The following is a 13,899-nucleotide window of genomic DNA, read 5'->3' on the forward strand; positions in this document are numbered from 1 at the left end:
AGAGCTCTCCACACTCAAGAAGATATTGAGTGAGTTATCTTATGAATAAGATTTTCCCTCTCCACACTCAAGAAGATATTGAGTGAGTTATCTTACGAATAAGATAACCACAGCAGAGCTCCCATTGACAAATGGGGAGGATTGGAGGCATGTAACAATTATTGGCCCATAGTAGTTCTGAAATTCAGCTGGGTCCTGTTATCTTGTCCACAAAGTAGGATGTTCCTTGGTTAGAGCCTAGTTCTGCCCTTTGAGAGTGGTTCTCAATCCATTACTCTCTATGGCTCCTGACTCTTGCCTTGACTCTGCCTTTGACTTCTTCACTTCAGCTTCTAAGGCATATCATTCTCACCATTGTTCTAGCACCCACTTGTTAGTCAACCCCCAAACCAAGGGCACATATTGTAATTTTTGTCAATGCAGCACCCCACTTCTGGTACCCATGATCCTATCAGAGTTCAAACAGCAAAGCAGAATCTCTATTAGTATTAAGAGGTAATGGGTATTTATGGACATTAGGACTCATGCAGTTATGAAGTGAGTTGAGGATGTAAATGTTGGGAATGGGAAGTTAGAGGACCACAGAAAAAGATCACCAACCGTTAAGCTAGGGCCATGGTGTGGGTGGAAATGTTGGCATCTCCAAAGTCATGTGCCAAGTCCATTCCTTGGAGAAGCTGATTCAGAGGTGAGGGCTAAAGTGAGACTCTGAATACAAAGCTCACATGAAGAGATTTCTCAAAGCTATTGGCTCAAAGAAGCTGCCAGCTCTGTGGTTCCACGTGAAAGCAGTTGGTGACAGCCAGGGTTGGTCACTAGAGCCAATAGATGGAAGGAAGAGCTGGATGCAGAGTAGAGGAAATGGGGAGATTAAAACCTACTGGGCAGTTCTACAACTGTCCAAAACAACCTTCAGGGGGCAAGGACTATTTTCTACCAAACTTGCACAAATTCCTCATTGGGTCCTCTCTAATCTGGATCTACACAGGGAAAGAGATCTTGGGGAATGTATTTCCCATATTAACAAAATGGCTAAAAAAAATAATTCAGTACTCACTCTGAACGGCTTCCTAAATTTAGTCAGAAATGTTCTTCAAAGGCTCAGAGCAGATTTTGGAAAGACTTCCTGGTGTAGTTTGTGTGCATGGATAAGCCAAGTCATGAGTCCAGTACCTGGACTGCAAGAGAGCCTTTGTTTGTTAATGTATTAAAGAAGTGTGGATTAGGGAATCAGGAGCACCTAAAGGAGCACTGACCAGGGACCCAGAAGCATTTGAAGAGCCCTGGACAAGGTTTGGATGCTGGCTTCAACTGTGGACCTGGTGCCATCGCTCACTAAATTCATTCCCCACTCACTAGGTCAGGCATCACTCACTGGACTCACACTTACTTTGCCGAGTCACTTAAATCATCTGTGCTTCAGTTTCCTCATCTATACAATGAGGACAGTCACTGCTGAACTGCTGTCTCCATGCTTTCCTTGGAGGAGAAGATTGGGCAAAGCCAAAGCAGTTATGAACAGCTGCTTGTGGAGTGCAGCAACACTAGTCATGCCATAGACATTTGCTCAACTTCCTGCTGCCCTGCTGCAGTTTTGCCTAGGAGGTTTGTGCTTCAGAAAACTCATGGGAAACAAAGACCCTGAACTTTTTCTTCTGAGATCTGTTTCCCAGTGCCCTGTCCTCAGCAGAGCTCCTCTCCCACACCAGGCGGTATGAGGACGGTTGGTTGAGACTCTGAGTGCCTAAGTCTACACTATCCACTGTGCCAAGCTGTTCCTCCACCCCACCCCATGCTCCATCTACTCTTTCTACTTGCCTGAATCCTGCTCCCCAACCATTCCTCAGCCCAAAGGACATTCTCGTCTCCCTGCACTTTTTGTTGACTTGTTTTTTGTTTTGCAGTGCTGGGAATCAAACCAAATCAAGGAGGGCTTGCATGCACTAAGCAAGTGCTTTACCACCGAGCTACATCCCCGCTCCTCAGTGTTTCTGGTCCTTCTCAGCTGGATGCAATTTTTACCTTCCTTAGATCCCTGAGGCTGCTCATCTTTCATTGAAGTTGCCATACTCAGACAATACTCTAATGTATACATTTGAGTACTTACCATTTTCGACTAAATGTCACATTCCCAGAGGCAGAAGATGAACTTTTTAAACTCATGCCACAAAATAAGCAGTTTTGAGCATCCTCCACATTAAAGTCCAGACAGAATTTGGTGCACAAATATTTGTCGAATTGAGTTAAAAGAAAACAAATTGAGTACATGTAACCACATGTTGGTGCTCTAAATGACAGTAGTCTGCAAGGACACTGCTGCCCACAACAAAAAGTGGAAAAATGAAACCTCTATGATCCTCCACCACATGGAATCTATTGTTATGAATTTGGGGATTTCACTCAATGAGCTCCCTCCTCCATGTGGATATGATGATCCCAGAGATAGGACAGTCCAAACAGAAAACAGGGTTCAACCTTATGCCTATGTTAGAGGAAAATGATCTTTGTAGAACGTTACAGTCCACAGCAAGGGATACAAATAGTAAGCAGGGCTGGTGACCCCTCTGTTTAGGTTAGGGCTAGAGCTGTCACTGAGCCACATCCTTTCTGGGAAACAACCCATGCTTCCAAGATAAGGTTTCAAGAGGCTCTTGAGCCAGGAAAATTGTTTAAGCAAGCATCTGTGTCTTTTGTCATGTACTCTCTGGGTTGGTATGGTTCCTTCCTTCAGTCTCAGAACAGTTCCAAAAGCAAAAATGCTGTCAAAAATGCTGTGTTATCTTTCTACCATTGCTGCCTTTTCTGGGCCCCAGTTTCCTGCAGAAGGGAAGTTGAAATAACTCTTAAAGTTTCCTCCCAGCTCTGCTTTTTCAGGACTCTATGCTGGGCTGCAAGCTGAATTCCCAGGGCCCAGGGTGACTGTCCTTGCTTCCTCTGCTTCTAAAAGTATATATGACTCAGTTTTGCCATGGCTCTCTGCTGAGGCGTGCTTCCCTGTTCTCTGGAACAATGTGATTGTGCAGGTGATGACTACATATCTGCCATGAAAAAGTCCCTAAACCCAGAAGTTTCAAGGAGGGAAAACATTATCACAGGCTCTCAGTAGGTCTCTCTTTATTCCAAATGATCTCTGGTTCATCTTATGTGAAAATGTCCATGCCCAAACACTACAGAAGCCAAGAGGCCCCAAGGCTGCCAAGTTATAGGAAGGAGGGTGCTGTACCTGGAACTGTTAACGCTGAAGGCGTGAGGACTGAGTGATAATTGATTTTGTACTGCATAGATACAGACCACAAACAAGCTCAGCCCCATCAAGTGCATCAGCAGGGAGCAGCAATCTTTGTGTTGAAACTCCTATTCACCATCTTCTGGGTGGTTTATTTAATATACGGTGATACTTACTGGTTAGAACACCAATTTTTCAGATTTGGAAGGAAATTGAGATCTCAGTAAGTTCAAACTCTTTTTGACAGATGTATAAGTGGATGCTAAAGTGGGGGCAATGATATAGTAGATTGTGGTAGAATCAGGACCTCTAAATAACAGGTCCATACACCTTAGAGTACTCCAAATAAGAGATCACTAAGATAGTTATTCATTGGATTCTTAATGAGTAACTCAGCTCATGAAGTTACCTATTGAAGAAATCCCCCACAAGCCTCATCCTAAATATATTTAGTCTTCCTTTTTATTAAATTCTTACAAGAGCAGTTTAATTTTATTAAATTCTCACTCAGAACATATAAAAAATCAACCAAAAAGTACAACTACTAGACTGATTGTAAAAAGCAGGAAAAGAATACTACATTAAGGAGTCATACAAACTGCCAAGACATATAGTCTGACAACTTTCCACAGAAGACAATATCACACAGCTCAGTATCCCCAGGAGTTTCCCTTTAATGCTATATCCTGATAGTTGAAACTCATAAGAATGTCCCTGGATCACCAAGAAAGTGTTAGCATGTTTCGTGTAAGAAAACAGAGATTTGTATAAAGCACTTTTCACAAAGAAAGTGTTGCATCTAAAAGATAAAAACTTTAAAAGGTTACGCATAGGTAGACTTTCAGCTCCCTAGAAACTTTGGTTAACCAAAATGACATCGCAGCTGGGTTATTCAAAGTGGTATTTCAGCTCTATGAAGAAAGACACATCCTAGACTAAGGAGGCTACTGTGAATTCCCTGGTATCTGCAGAGAAGAGGAACAAATAGCAAAGCCATGATCTCATTTTCTGTTTACACTTCAATTCCCAATGTTGGTGATTAATTATCCTTGTGTTTTCTTGCCAGGGCAAAATGTTTTTCTTTAAAACGCCTTCTTATTTTAAATAAATAAACCATTAGTTTCAAAACAGAAGTGTCAAATGTCAAGATACTTCTGACATACTCAATTAATGAATGAAACAATGAACTTAATAGAAGCTACTTAGAGATAGACAGGCTTGAAGAACTTTCCTCTAATGACTTACCCTTCTTTGTAAGATTTTCACACGTATCTTACCGAAAGCAACACTCCAAACATTACAAACACAAATACAAGCTTGTAAAAAATCAAGTTAGGTAGAAGATGACAAGACCGGTGGATAGGTCAAGAATTCCTAGTCAAACTAAGTTCACCAGCCAGCTACCCAACATGCAGCCCAAACCAGACTCTCACAGTGAGCTTTAGGCCGTCATCAAGGATCCCTGCTTTGCCTTCCCATTCTTTCAAAGTTGGAAATTCTTTCAACAAGTAGATGATTTTTTTTTTTTTGCATCTTGTCTAAACACACACAAAGATACCATTTCTAGATGAATTCAATATACTTTCTACATTTTAAGGACTACCTAATAAATACAGTTCTGAGTACATGATTTCCTATTGGGAAGTTTTTAATATCTTCCACTTACAGAAGTAATGGTATCTACAGTCAATCATAATCTACTATCTACATATCCATCCCTTGAACAATTTTAACAGACTCCTGACTTCTTATAGTTCTCAGAATGGATATGCACCTTTAGCTCTTGTTAACAAGTATTTACTGGATAAATACCATGTGCCAGGTCCTCTCCCACCCCCTGAGGACATATCTGTAAGAACTGTCTTACTTTCCTATTATTTATGTTCTAGTGGGGATTTTCACCTCCTTCTGAGTACTTGTGACGAAGTGCTTGTCAGGCTACATCACAGAGCCCTTTGTGTCTGCTTTCCTCAGTCTGAGCACTGCTGTCCTGTACACAGCCCTATGTCTTCTCGTTTTCCAGCACCCCCATCTCATGCTGTGTTCAGCGGCTGGCACACAATGAATGACTTGTATTGTGTATAAAGTTTCTTTCTTTGGAAATGTAGTCAATCTCTGTTGCATATAGAATCTGCCTCCAAGATATCTAACTCTTGTTAAATTTTAACCTTGAGTTATTTTCAATAAGTCAGCCATTTGGTTGGGAACAGGAGTGACAAATACCAAGCTATGTCTGAAGAAATGAAACCCAATGAGTAAAACTGAACAGATGAGCGCCTGGACTTAACCTGTCACGTGTCTTTCCTCAAACCCCAGAATGCCTAACCCTCTTTCTTTGAGTTTCCCAGTGTTCCCTCTACACAACCCCTTCCTCTTTTCTCCTGGAGATCAGGAGAGAAGCTGAAACGTGAAGGCACTCATTCTGTTCCCTTTCCCTTTAACCTCAAAGGTAGAAACTGAAGACCAGGTGCTGGCAACCTTCTGTGGGAGGGAGACCACAGACACAGAGCAGACCCCCGGCCAGGAAATGGTCCTCTCCCCTGGCTCCTTCATGTCCATCACTTTCCGATCAGATTTCTCCAATGAGGAGCGATTCACAGGCTTTGATGCCCACTACATGGCTGTGGGTAAGTTGGGGAACTGGGTGATTCACCCCCTGGACTACCTTTCTCTATAAAGAGAAGAACAGCTTTGTGTTCTCGCCTGCATAGTGAACCTCTGTGTGCTCACCACATAGACACTGCCATTCATTTATTACTGCACTCACTCCACCATATATTTATCTATCTGAATTAGTCAGTTTTCCTGCTACCGGGACATAATACCTGACACCCACAACTTAAAGATGCTAATTTCATTCAGGGTTGGAGGATTAAGTCCATGATCTTCTGGCTCCAAGGCAGAAACATCATGGCAGAAGGGTGTGAAAGAATATGAGCTCATGGTAGCTAGAAAACAGAACAAGGGAATAGTGCCAAAGCAGAAGAGACCGAAAACTAAACATAGACACGAAGGCCAGCCTCCATTATCTGCCTACACACATCTACTCATGTCTCCAATAATCCCCCCATGGGGATCCCAAAGCTGATCAGTTTGAAACTCCACCCTAACCACCACGTCATCTACTTATCCTCTACTCATTCATCCATCTATCTTTTTTGATACATTCCAAGTGATTGTAGACATTAGTGCTGTACTTCCTAGATACTTCAGCATGCCTCTATTTTGTTAAGTTCTATAGAGCTTTTTCTTAAGTGTGGAATTTATATTCAATGAAATACACAAATCTTAAGTATACATTTGTTGAATTTTTAAAAATGCAACCCCCTATTAAGAAAATAATTTCAACCTAGAAATTTCCTTCATGCTCCTCCTCAGTCAATCCTTGCTCCCAGTTCCCTTAGACCAAACAATTCTAACTATTTTAGCCATAGATTACTATGCCTGTTATGAGACTTCACATAAATGAACACATTTATGCGAACAATAGACTTAGGGGATGAGGATTCTTTTACTCAGCATAATATTCTTCATTTTGTTGCATGTATCAACAATTTATTCCTCCTCCTGCCAAAGTATCACTGTATTGCTGAATATACTATAAATCTTTTTTATCCATTATCCTATTGATGACCACTTTGTTTCTACTCATTTTTGACTCTGATTAATAAAGTTGCTATGAACCCTCTGGTATTTCTTTCCATAAACATGTTTGCATTTCTTTTGAGTAAATATCGAGGAAAGGAATTAAGGGGGTTTTGAAGTAGTTATGTTTAGTTTTATAAAAAAAAAGTTTATCAGACCTTTTCCAAATCAATGACATCATTTTATATATGTCCACCAAGGCATGGTGTGGCTGCTTCTTATCACCACCAACATTAAATGTTGCCAATTTTTAAAATTTTAACCACTGTGATGGGTAGACAGTGGTAGTTCATTATGGTTTAAATTGCATCCCTGGGTGACTATGGTGTTTGGCATACATAGTCTGGTATGATTTTTGTTCATTCATATGTTCTTTAGGAGATATGTATATTCAAATACCTTGACCCATGTTAGAGGGAAATAAAAAAAGAAGGAAGGAAAGGAAGGAAGGAAAGGAAAGGAAAGGAAAGGAAAGGAAAGGAAAGGAAAGGAAAGGAAAGGAAAGGAAAGAAAAAGAGAGAGAGAGAGAGAGAACATGGAGTAGAAGTTAAAAGCCCAAGCTCTGAAGCCAGCCCACCTGTATTCTCTGTGTCTCATTTTATCATCTATAAAGTGAGGATAGTAATAGTCCTGCTTCCTAAGATTTTTGCCCGGCACAGTAATTACCACCACTGTTAGAGAAATCTTGCCACCATGAGTCAAGTTGACTAGGTTGGAGCCTGGCTGTTTGTTATCTTGAGTAAGTTGCCTAACTACTCAAAGTTCTGGTTTCCTTGCTTGTGAAAGGAAGATAATGGGCCTTGCACAAAGACAAAATGAGAGAAAGCGTGAACCTCTTGACAATGAGTGAGCACCTCACTAAGTGCTCTATGCGTGTTAGTTCTCATCTCCAGCATCATGCATGCATTGATTGACTGAAAGATACCTGCCCTGCAGATGTGGATGAGTGCAAGGAGAGGGAGGACGAGGAGTTGTCCTGCGATCACTACTGCCACAACTATATCGGTGGCTACTACTGCTCTTGCCGTTTTGGCTACATCCTCCACACAGACAACAGGACCTGTCGAGGTAAGGCTTGGGGATAATTCTGTACACGGCTATGATGTGCTACATCTTCCAGTATGAAGCTCAGAGGAAAGACAGAGACAGAGTAGGAACAACTAAAAATGAAGTTGAAGATGCAGCTTGGATACCACATACATGGAAATGCTGAGATGCACACCCAGCTTGGAAACCTGAGCTTCAGTTCTCCAAACAGTGCATGAGAGAAGCTTTGAACATTAGGCTATCTTTATTTCTTTATTCCTGGGCAGTATTGCTGCTCCATAGATCCCTGACTCTACCCCTACTGTAGGTAGTCAACCTGGACAAGTTTGGGAGAAACCTGGGTTTCAGAGTCTTTGCTTTCTGAGCCATAAACTATGCTTCCTAGCAGTTCCTTTTTCTCTTTGCTTCTATGGCCCTTATATTCATCTATGGAAAAGAGAATCTCAGTCTAAAGGAAAAAATGAAAGAAGCAAAGATGGACACAGCAAGAAAACTCCACATTCCTCCTCTCCTTCTTTGTTTTCATCTCACACTGGTGGGGCTCCTATCCTGTAGTCTTGGGCTAGAGCAGGGACACAGAAATGGAAGGTGTATGAGTCATCTTTACTTTTAATGGGACACCATGTCCAACACCCACAATTTAAAGGAGGAAAGGCTGGATTTAGCTCATGGTTTTGGAGGTTTCAGTCAATGGTTGGTTGGCTCCAATGTGAAAAACAGCATGATAGAAGGATATGGAGGAGCAAAGCTGCTTAGTTTATGGTGGCCCAGAAGAAAAGTAGGGGAAGCAACACCAGAGGGGAAGGACCAGATATAGCTAAAACCACACCTCCATGACCCAACCAGACACACCTATGCCAACCCCACAGACAAACAAGTGACTATTCCACCAACACAAGGGTTTAGCCACTTTGCAGGAGTGGTCCCCTTTTAAAGGGGTGATAGCTACATAAGAGGGGTAATAGCCACATACACAAATTGTTAGATGCAGCAAATGTGACCTTCACTACATTTATACAAAGAAAGTGTGGATGTAGCACAATCAGACCTGAGCTGGCCTGGAGAGGTGGGCAAATGCTTCCCACAGATCGTGTCCCTTGGCAGGGATGAAAGACTAGGAGAAGGAGGGGATTCCATCCAGGGACAACAGCTTCTGCAAATGTTTTGAAGTGTGATCCAATGTGGGACATTTGGGGAACTCCCAGGAGCTTAATGTGATCCAGGGTGAAGGCTGTCACTTGAAAGCTACATCAGCAATCACTGGAAGAGAGCAAAGCTAGAGACAGAGCTTTCTATTTCTTTCAAAAAGTGCTACTTGTTTCTACATAAAGCCTATCTTACCTATCAGTATAAAGCAGTATAAGACAGAAGAAACATACAGGATTAGAGAGGTTTATATTTTATGTTATTTTATGCAGTAAATATTAAGTATATACTATGGGCTGTATAGACCAAGGCCTACAAAAGCTGACGTAGAGAAAGGCTCCTCAATTTTTTTCACTCCTGCCCCAGGATCCTCCCTTTTATCGGTACCACAAATATGCTGTACATGTGTTTATGAACTAAGTGTCTACCTATGCACTGTACATAAGATTAGGACCTTTCCTCTCCAGGACCAGTCCTGGCCCTTTGGGGATGAGGATTAGCCCCATGAGAGTGCTTGTGGTCGAAAAGGAAAACAAATGAGGATTCAAGATACCTCAATCTAAACCTTCTGCAGCCCACAGCTGTGGGACTTTCAGTTAGTCATGCCTCTCTCGCTGGGCTACAGTTTTCTCCTTTGCAAATGAGCAGGGATGAACAAAGACTTGGAAAGCATGAATATGTAGCACTTGCATGGGTCAGCCCGAAGGCAAAAGTTCAACAGCAAATAAAGGCTCTTCACATGGCCATGTCATGGCCAGCTTCCCAGCACACTGGGCTCTTGGTGCAGTAAATGAAAAGGCAAACAAAGCTGGCCTCATAGAACTCACAGTCTAGTGGGAGCAAGGAAATCAACAAATGAATGTGACATAATGCCCGGTAGTAGACAGCACTGTGAAAAAAAAAAAAAAAGAATGGCAGGGTTGAGAGTGAGGGTCCTGTATTAGATGGAAATCAAGGAAGGATCTGAACAAGACCTAAATGAAACTGGGCAAAGGGAAAAACAAGGCTAAACAGAGTCAAAAATCCCCCATGACCACTCCATCTCAAAACTCTTCTTTCTTAGGGTCCCTACCTGCCCCCCACAAGCGCCAGAGAATCCAGTGAGAAGGGTTGTCACATGGTTAAACAGCTCTGGGTAGAGGCTTAGAAATTCTGCATTGGAGTCTTGACTGCAGCTTAACAGGCATACACCACTCTGGTTAAATCATTTCCCTTCACGGAGATTCAGTTTTCCATTTGTGAAGTGGGGATGCTGATTCCTTCCCTGCCTACCTCATGGGACCATGAGCAAAAGCACACAGTGACAGACAAGCAAGGGTTTGCTGCTGCCCTGGCCCCGGTGTGCCATCTTCCCCATATGTTTCCCACAGTGGAGTGCAGTGACAACCTCTTTACCCAGAGGACCGGCCTGATCACCAGCCCCGACTACCCCAACCCTTATCCCAAGAGCTCTGAATGCTTCTACACCATTGAGCTGGAGGAGGGCTTCATGGTCAGCCTGCAGTTTGAGGACATTTTTGACATTGAGGACCATCCTGAGGTGCCGTGCCCCTATGACTTCATCAAGGTGAGCTTGCAATGGACACTTATTCTGGGGATGCTGGGAATTCTGGACTGCACTGGGAAAATTGACATCATGGGCTTTTCATATTCTCCCAGGATAGGGATTCAAGCAGCTACTCCTCCCACCTGCAGTTACTTAAAATAACAGTTACCAGCTTAATCAGATCCAGTCTAAGGACCTTTCCCGACACAACACTAGCTCCCTGGCCACCAGGGTGCTTTGAATTAGACAGTCACAGGGACAAGTGTGCACTCTGGAAAGAACGCTTGGAGGTAGACTCAGTTCATAGGTGTGTGGCCTGTGTGGTCACCTAGGACCTTAGAACAGCCTATGCACTAATGTTCCACGGTTGCCCCCTTCTAGTTCTTAATACAAATTGAACAAGGAGTCCCCATTTTCATTTTGCACTGGACCCTACAATTATGCAGCTCGTCCTGCTTTGGGAAGAGGCTGTATACCAGGCAAATAAAGAAATTTAAAAATGCCACGGGCCAGTAACTATTCAAATTGTGACTATCCCAATAGTATAGTGGAGAGGCATGGCTGGGATAGAAGGAGAAATTTTTTTAGATATGTAGGAAGTAAAATCAGCAATTTTTAGAGAATGACCAGCTGAGACATCCAAGTGAAACTGAATACTGGGGTCTGAGCTCAGGAGAGATGTTGAGCTGGGAAAAAAAATGGGTCCCATCACATGCATAAAGAGGTGCTGTGTAAACCATGTGAATGTGGGGAGAGCCGCCCTGAGGATGAAAAAGATGCAAGCTACAACACAGTAAGTTCAAAGAGGTCCACCAGAGAAGGGGACCTCCCAAAAGAGGTCAAGAAGAGCCATAAAATGAGACATAAAAAAGAAGCTGTCAGTAATGGGAGAGGCAGAGATAGCTAAGAATCTGTGAAAGGAAACTCAAGAACTTAGAACCTGGACTGCCCTGGAATTAGATTCAGAGGCTAAGATGCAGTGTGGCTGCAGGTGGGGTGGCAGAACAAAGGGCTTAGGTTGTTACTGCTGTGTGGTTGACTGCCACCAACATAACAGCTTACAACAATTCTCACTACATTGTTCCGTAGATCACAAATAATAGTGGGCTCAATTGGGTTCTCTACTTTGGGTCACATGAAATAGAAATCAAGGTGTCAACTGGACAGGGCTCTTACCTTGAGGGTCTGCAGAAGAATCCACTTCCAAGTTTGTTTATATTGTTGGCAGAATTCAGTTCTTTGCGGTTGTAGGACTGAAGTCGCATCTTCTCGCTGATTGTCAGCAAGTGTCTCTCTCAGCATCTAGAATGTGCTCTCAGGTCCTTCTGTGTCACTTCTTCAAAAATCTCTTCTGCTAGGGACTCGTAATATAATCACATTGTGTTATAATATAATCACAAAGCAACATCAGGTATGAACATCATAGGGATCTTTTAAAAATCCTGGTTATCACACATGGTGTCCCAGGAGCTTTGTATGGGAGCATCATTCCGACACTTCACATTTTGAGGTTCACTTTTCCTTCTTCTGCATGATAAGAGAAAGATGTCATTTGGGATTGTAGAAGTCGTCAAATTCCAGCTAAGGAACCCTGGTCCTCAGAGACAAAAGGAAAATGGCTCAAACATACAGAAAGGACCCAGGACTAGTGGTTGGGGATTCTGGGTCAGTTATTGATTTCTTCCCTTCTACATTGCATCCATCCTAATCCAAACCCTATTGCCTCTCTTGCTCAACTGTAAAACTTCCCAACTGGTTCTCCTGCTTCTGACCTTACTTTATGATTGCTTTTCCCATAGCATCCAAAGTTATAATGACTCAACCATGATTGCACTTGGAATTAAACCTAAATTTCTCAACATGGTGTGGTCCTCACCTGCCTTTCCTACCTCATGTCATGCCACTCCCTCAGGCCCAGCCACCCAGCTTCCTTCCTCCCGAGCTCATTCCACCTTTGCCCTTGACCTTTGCATATGCTGCTTTCTCTGGCTGGAAAGTGCTTCTCCTACTCTTCACACAACAGGCTGTCACATCAGTGTCACCTCAGCAGAAGGCCTTACCTGACCACCTATTTAAAGTTGTCAGCTATTATGTTACTGTCTACTGTATCAGTGATGGATTCTATAGGTTATATAGATTTTAACCAATGAATTTTAAATATATAGTGTATATTTCTACCATATAACAGGCTACAATTATTTTGTGGGTCATTTATTGTTGATCTCCCCCACCTATACTGCAGGTCCAGAGAAAGCAGACCTGTTTTGTGTGTTGGACAAGGCACTGTCCTTCTCTGAGCCACAACTCATTCATCATTAAGCAGATTATTCACTTGGCCTGTCCACTGCCAGGCCATTGTAAATTCTAAACAAGACAGTAGAAATGAAACTGTGTGGTGATTGGCACAGCCCACTAGGAGCACAAGTGGATGCTGTTGATTCCCATCACGGTTTCCAGAAAACCCGAGTGCAGTGCAGCAGCGTTGCCCCTCTGCCGATCAGATGTAACTCTTCTCTTTGCCTAAATTGCTTTTCTTAGATTAAAGCTGGCTCCAATGTTTTGGGGCCCTACTGCGGGGAGAAGGCACCAGAACCCATCAGTACTCAGAGCCACAGTGTCCAGATCCTGTTCCACAGCGACAACTCAGGCGAGAACCGGGGCTGGAGGCTGTCATACAGGGCTGCAGGTAACCTCTGTCCTGCTAGGGGCTACTGAACCACTGTGCTCGGCTCTCATAAGGAGGGAGGTTACGGGAGGACATGGTGCAGCTCAGGACTCTTCTGGGGACCTGGTGGGATTCCTGGCTGGGTAAATTGGAACCGAGCCACATGTTCCATCCTCACTTAGTTTCCCACTGATAAAAGGGGGTCAAGGGGAGCAGTGATGTTATGTTTGGATTAGATTGGTAGTTTTCAAACTGGCTGTACTTCAGCATTGTGTGAGCAGATTAAAAAGAGAAATCTTGTTTCCTGAACCCTACCTTCACACCCTCACATGGTGATTCATTAGGCCTGCAGAGGGGCTTCTAGCTCCAGCCTTCTCTAAATCTGGGACTGGAATTTGGGTGTGGTTTGTAGCTGGAATGTGTGATTACTGTGGTTTACCTCCCTGTAGGCCCCTAGACTGGCAAGGCACAAAAGTCCCACTTGTAATGTTCCAAAGCAGCCAGTCCTGGCCCAAACTCTGATAGAGCCATTGGACCCCAGAGTTCTGTACACCCAAAAAGAGGGTGGGCCTCAGCTCAGCACGACTGGTCTGTTTCATAGACCCTGAGACCCTGGGTCTGTCT

The 13,899-nt window shown here is 43.2% G+C and overlaps 1 protein-coding gene across 3 annotated transcripts in view; it reads left to right on the top strand.

Moving 5' to 3' along the window:
* Masp1 (mannan-binding lectin serine peptidase 1 (C4/C2 activating component of Ra-reactive factor)) overlaps positions 1-13,899 on the top strand; it is a 65,565-nt gene that overhangs the window by 19,020 nt on the left and 32,646 nt on the right. For all 3 annotated transcript variants that reach the window (XM_005383253.2, XM_005383252.2, XM_005383255.2), the window contains exons 3-6: positions 5,676-5,853; positions 7,808-7,939; positions 10,435-10,631; positions 13,149-13,296. In XM_005383253.2, the coding sequence (XP_005383310.1) occupies positions 5,676-5,853; positions 7,808-7,939; positions 10,435-10,631; positions 13,149-13,296 (655 nt within the window). The remainder of the gene's footprint in view (positions 1-5,675; positions 5,854-7,807; positions 7,940-10,434; positions 10,632-13,148; positions 13,297-13,899) is intronic.

Source organism: Chinchilla lanigera, unplaced genomic scaffold, assembly GCF_000276665.1.
Source record: "Chinchilla lanigera isolate Chin_1 unplaced genomic scaffold, ChiLan1.0 scaffold00019, whole genome shotgun sequence".
NCBI classification, from domain to species: Eukaryota; Metazoa; Chordata; class Mammalia; order Rodentia; family Chinchillidae; genus Chinchilla; species Chinchilla lanigera.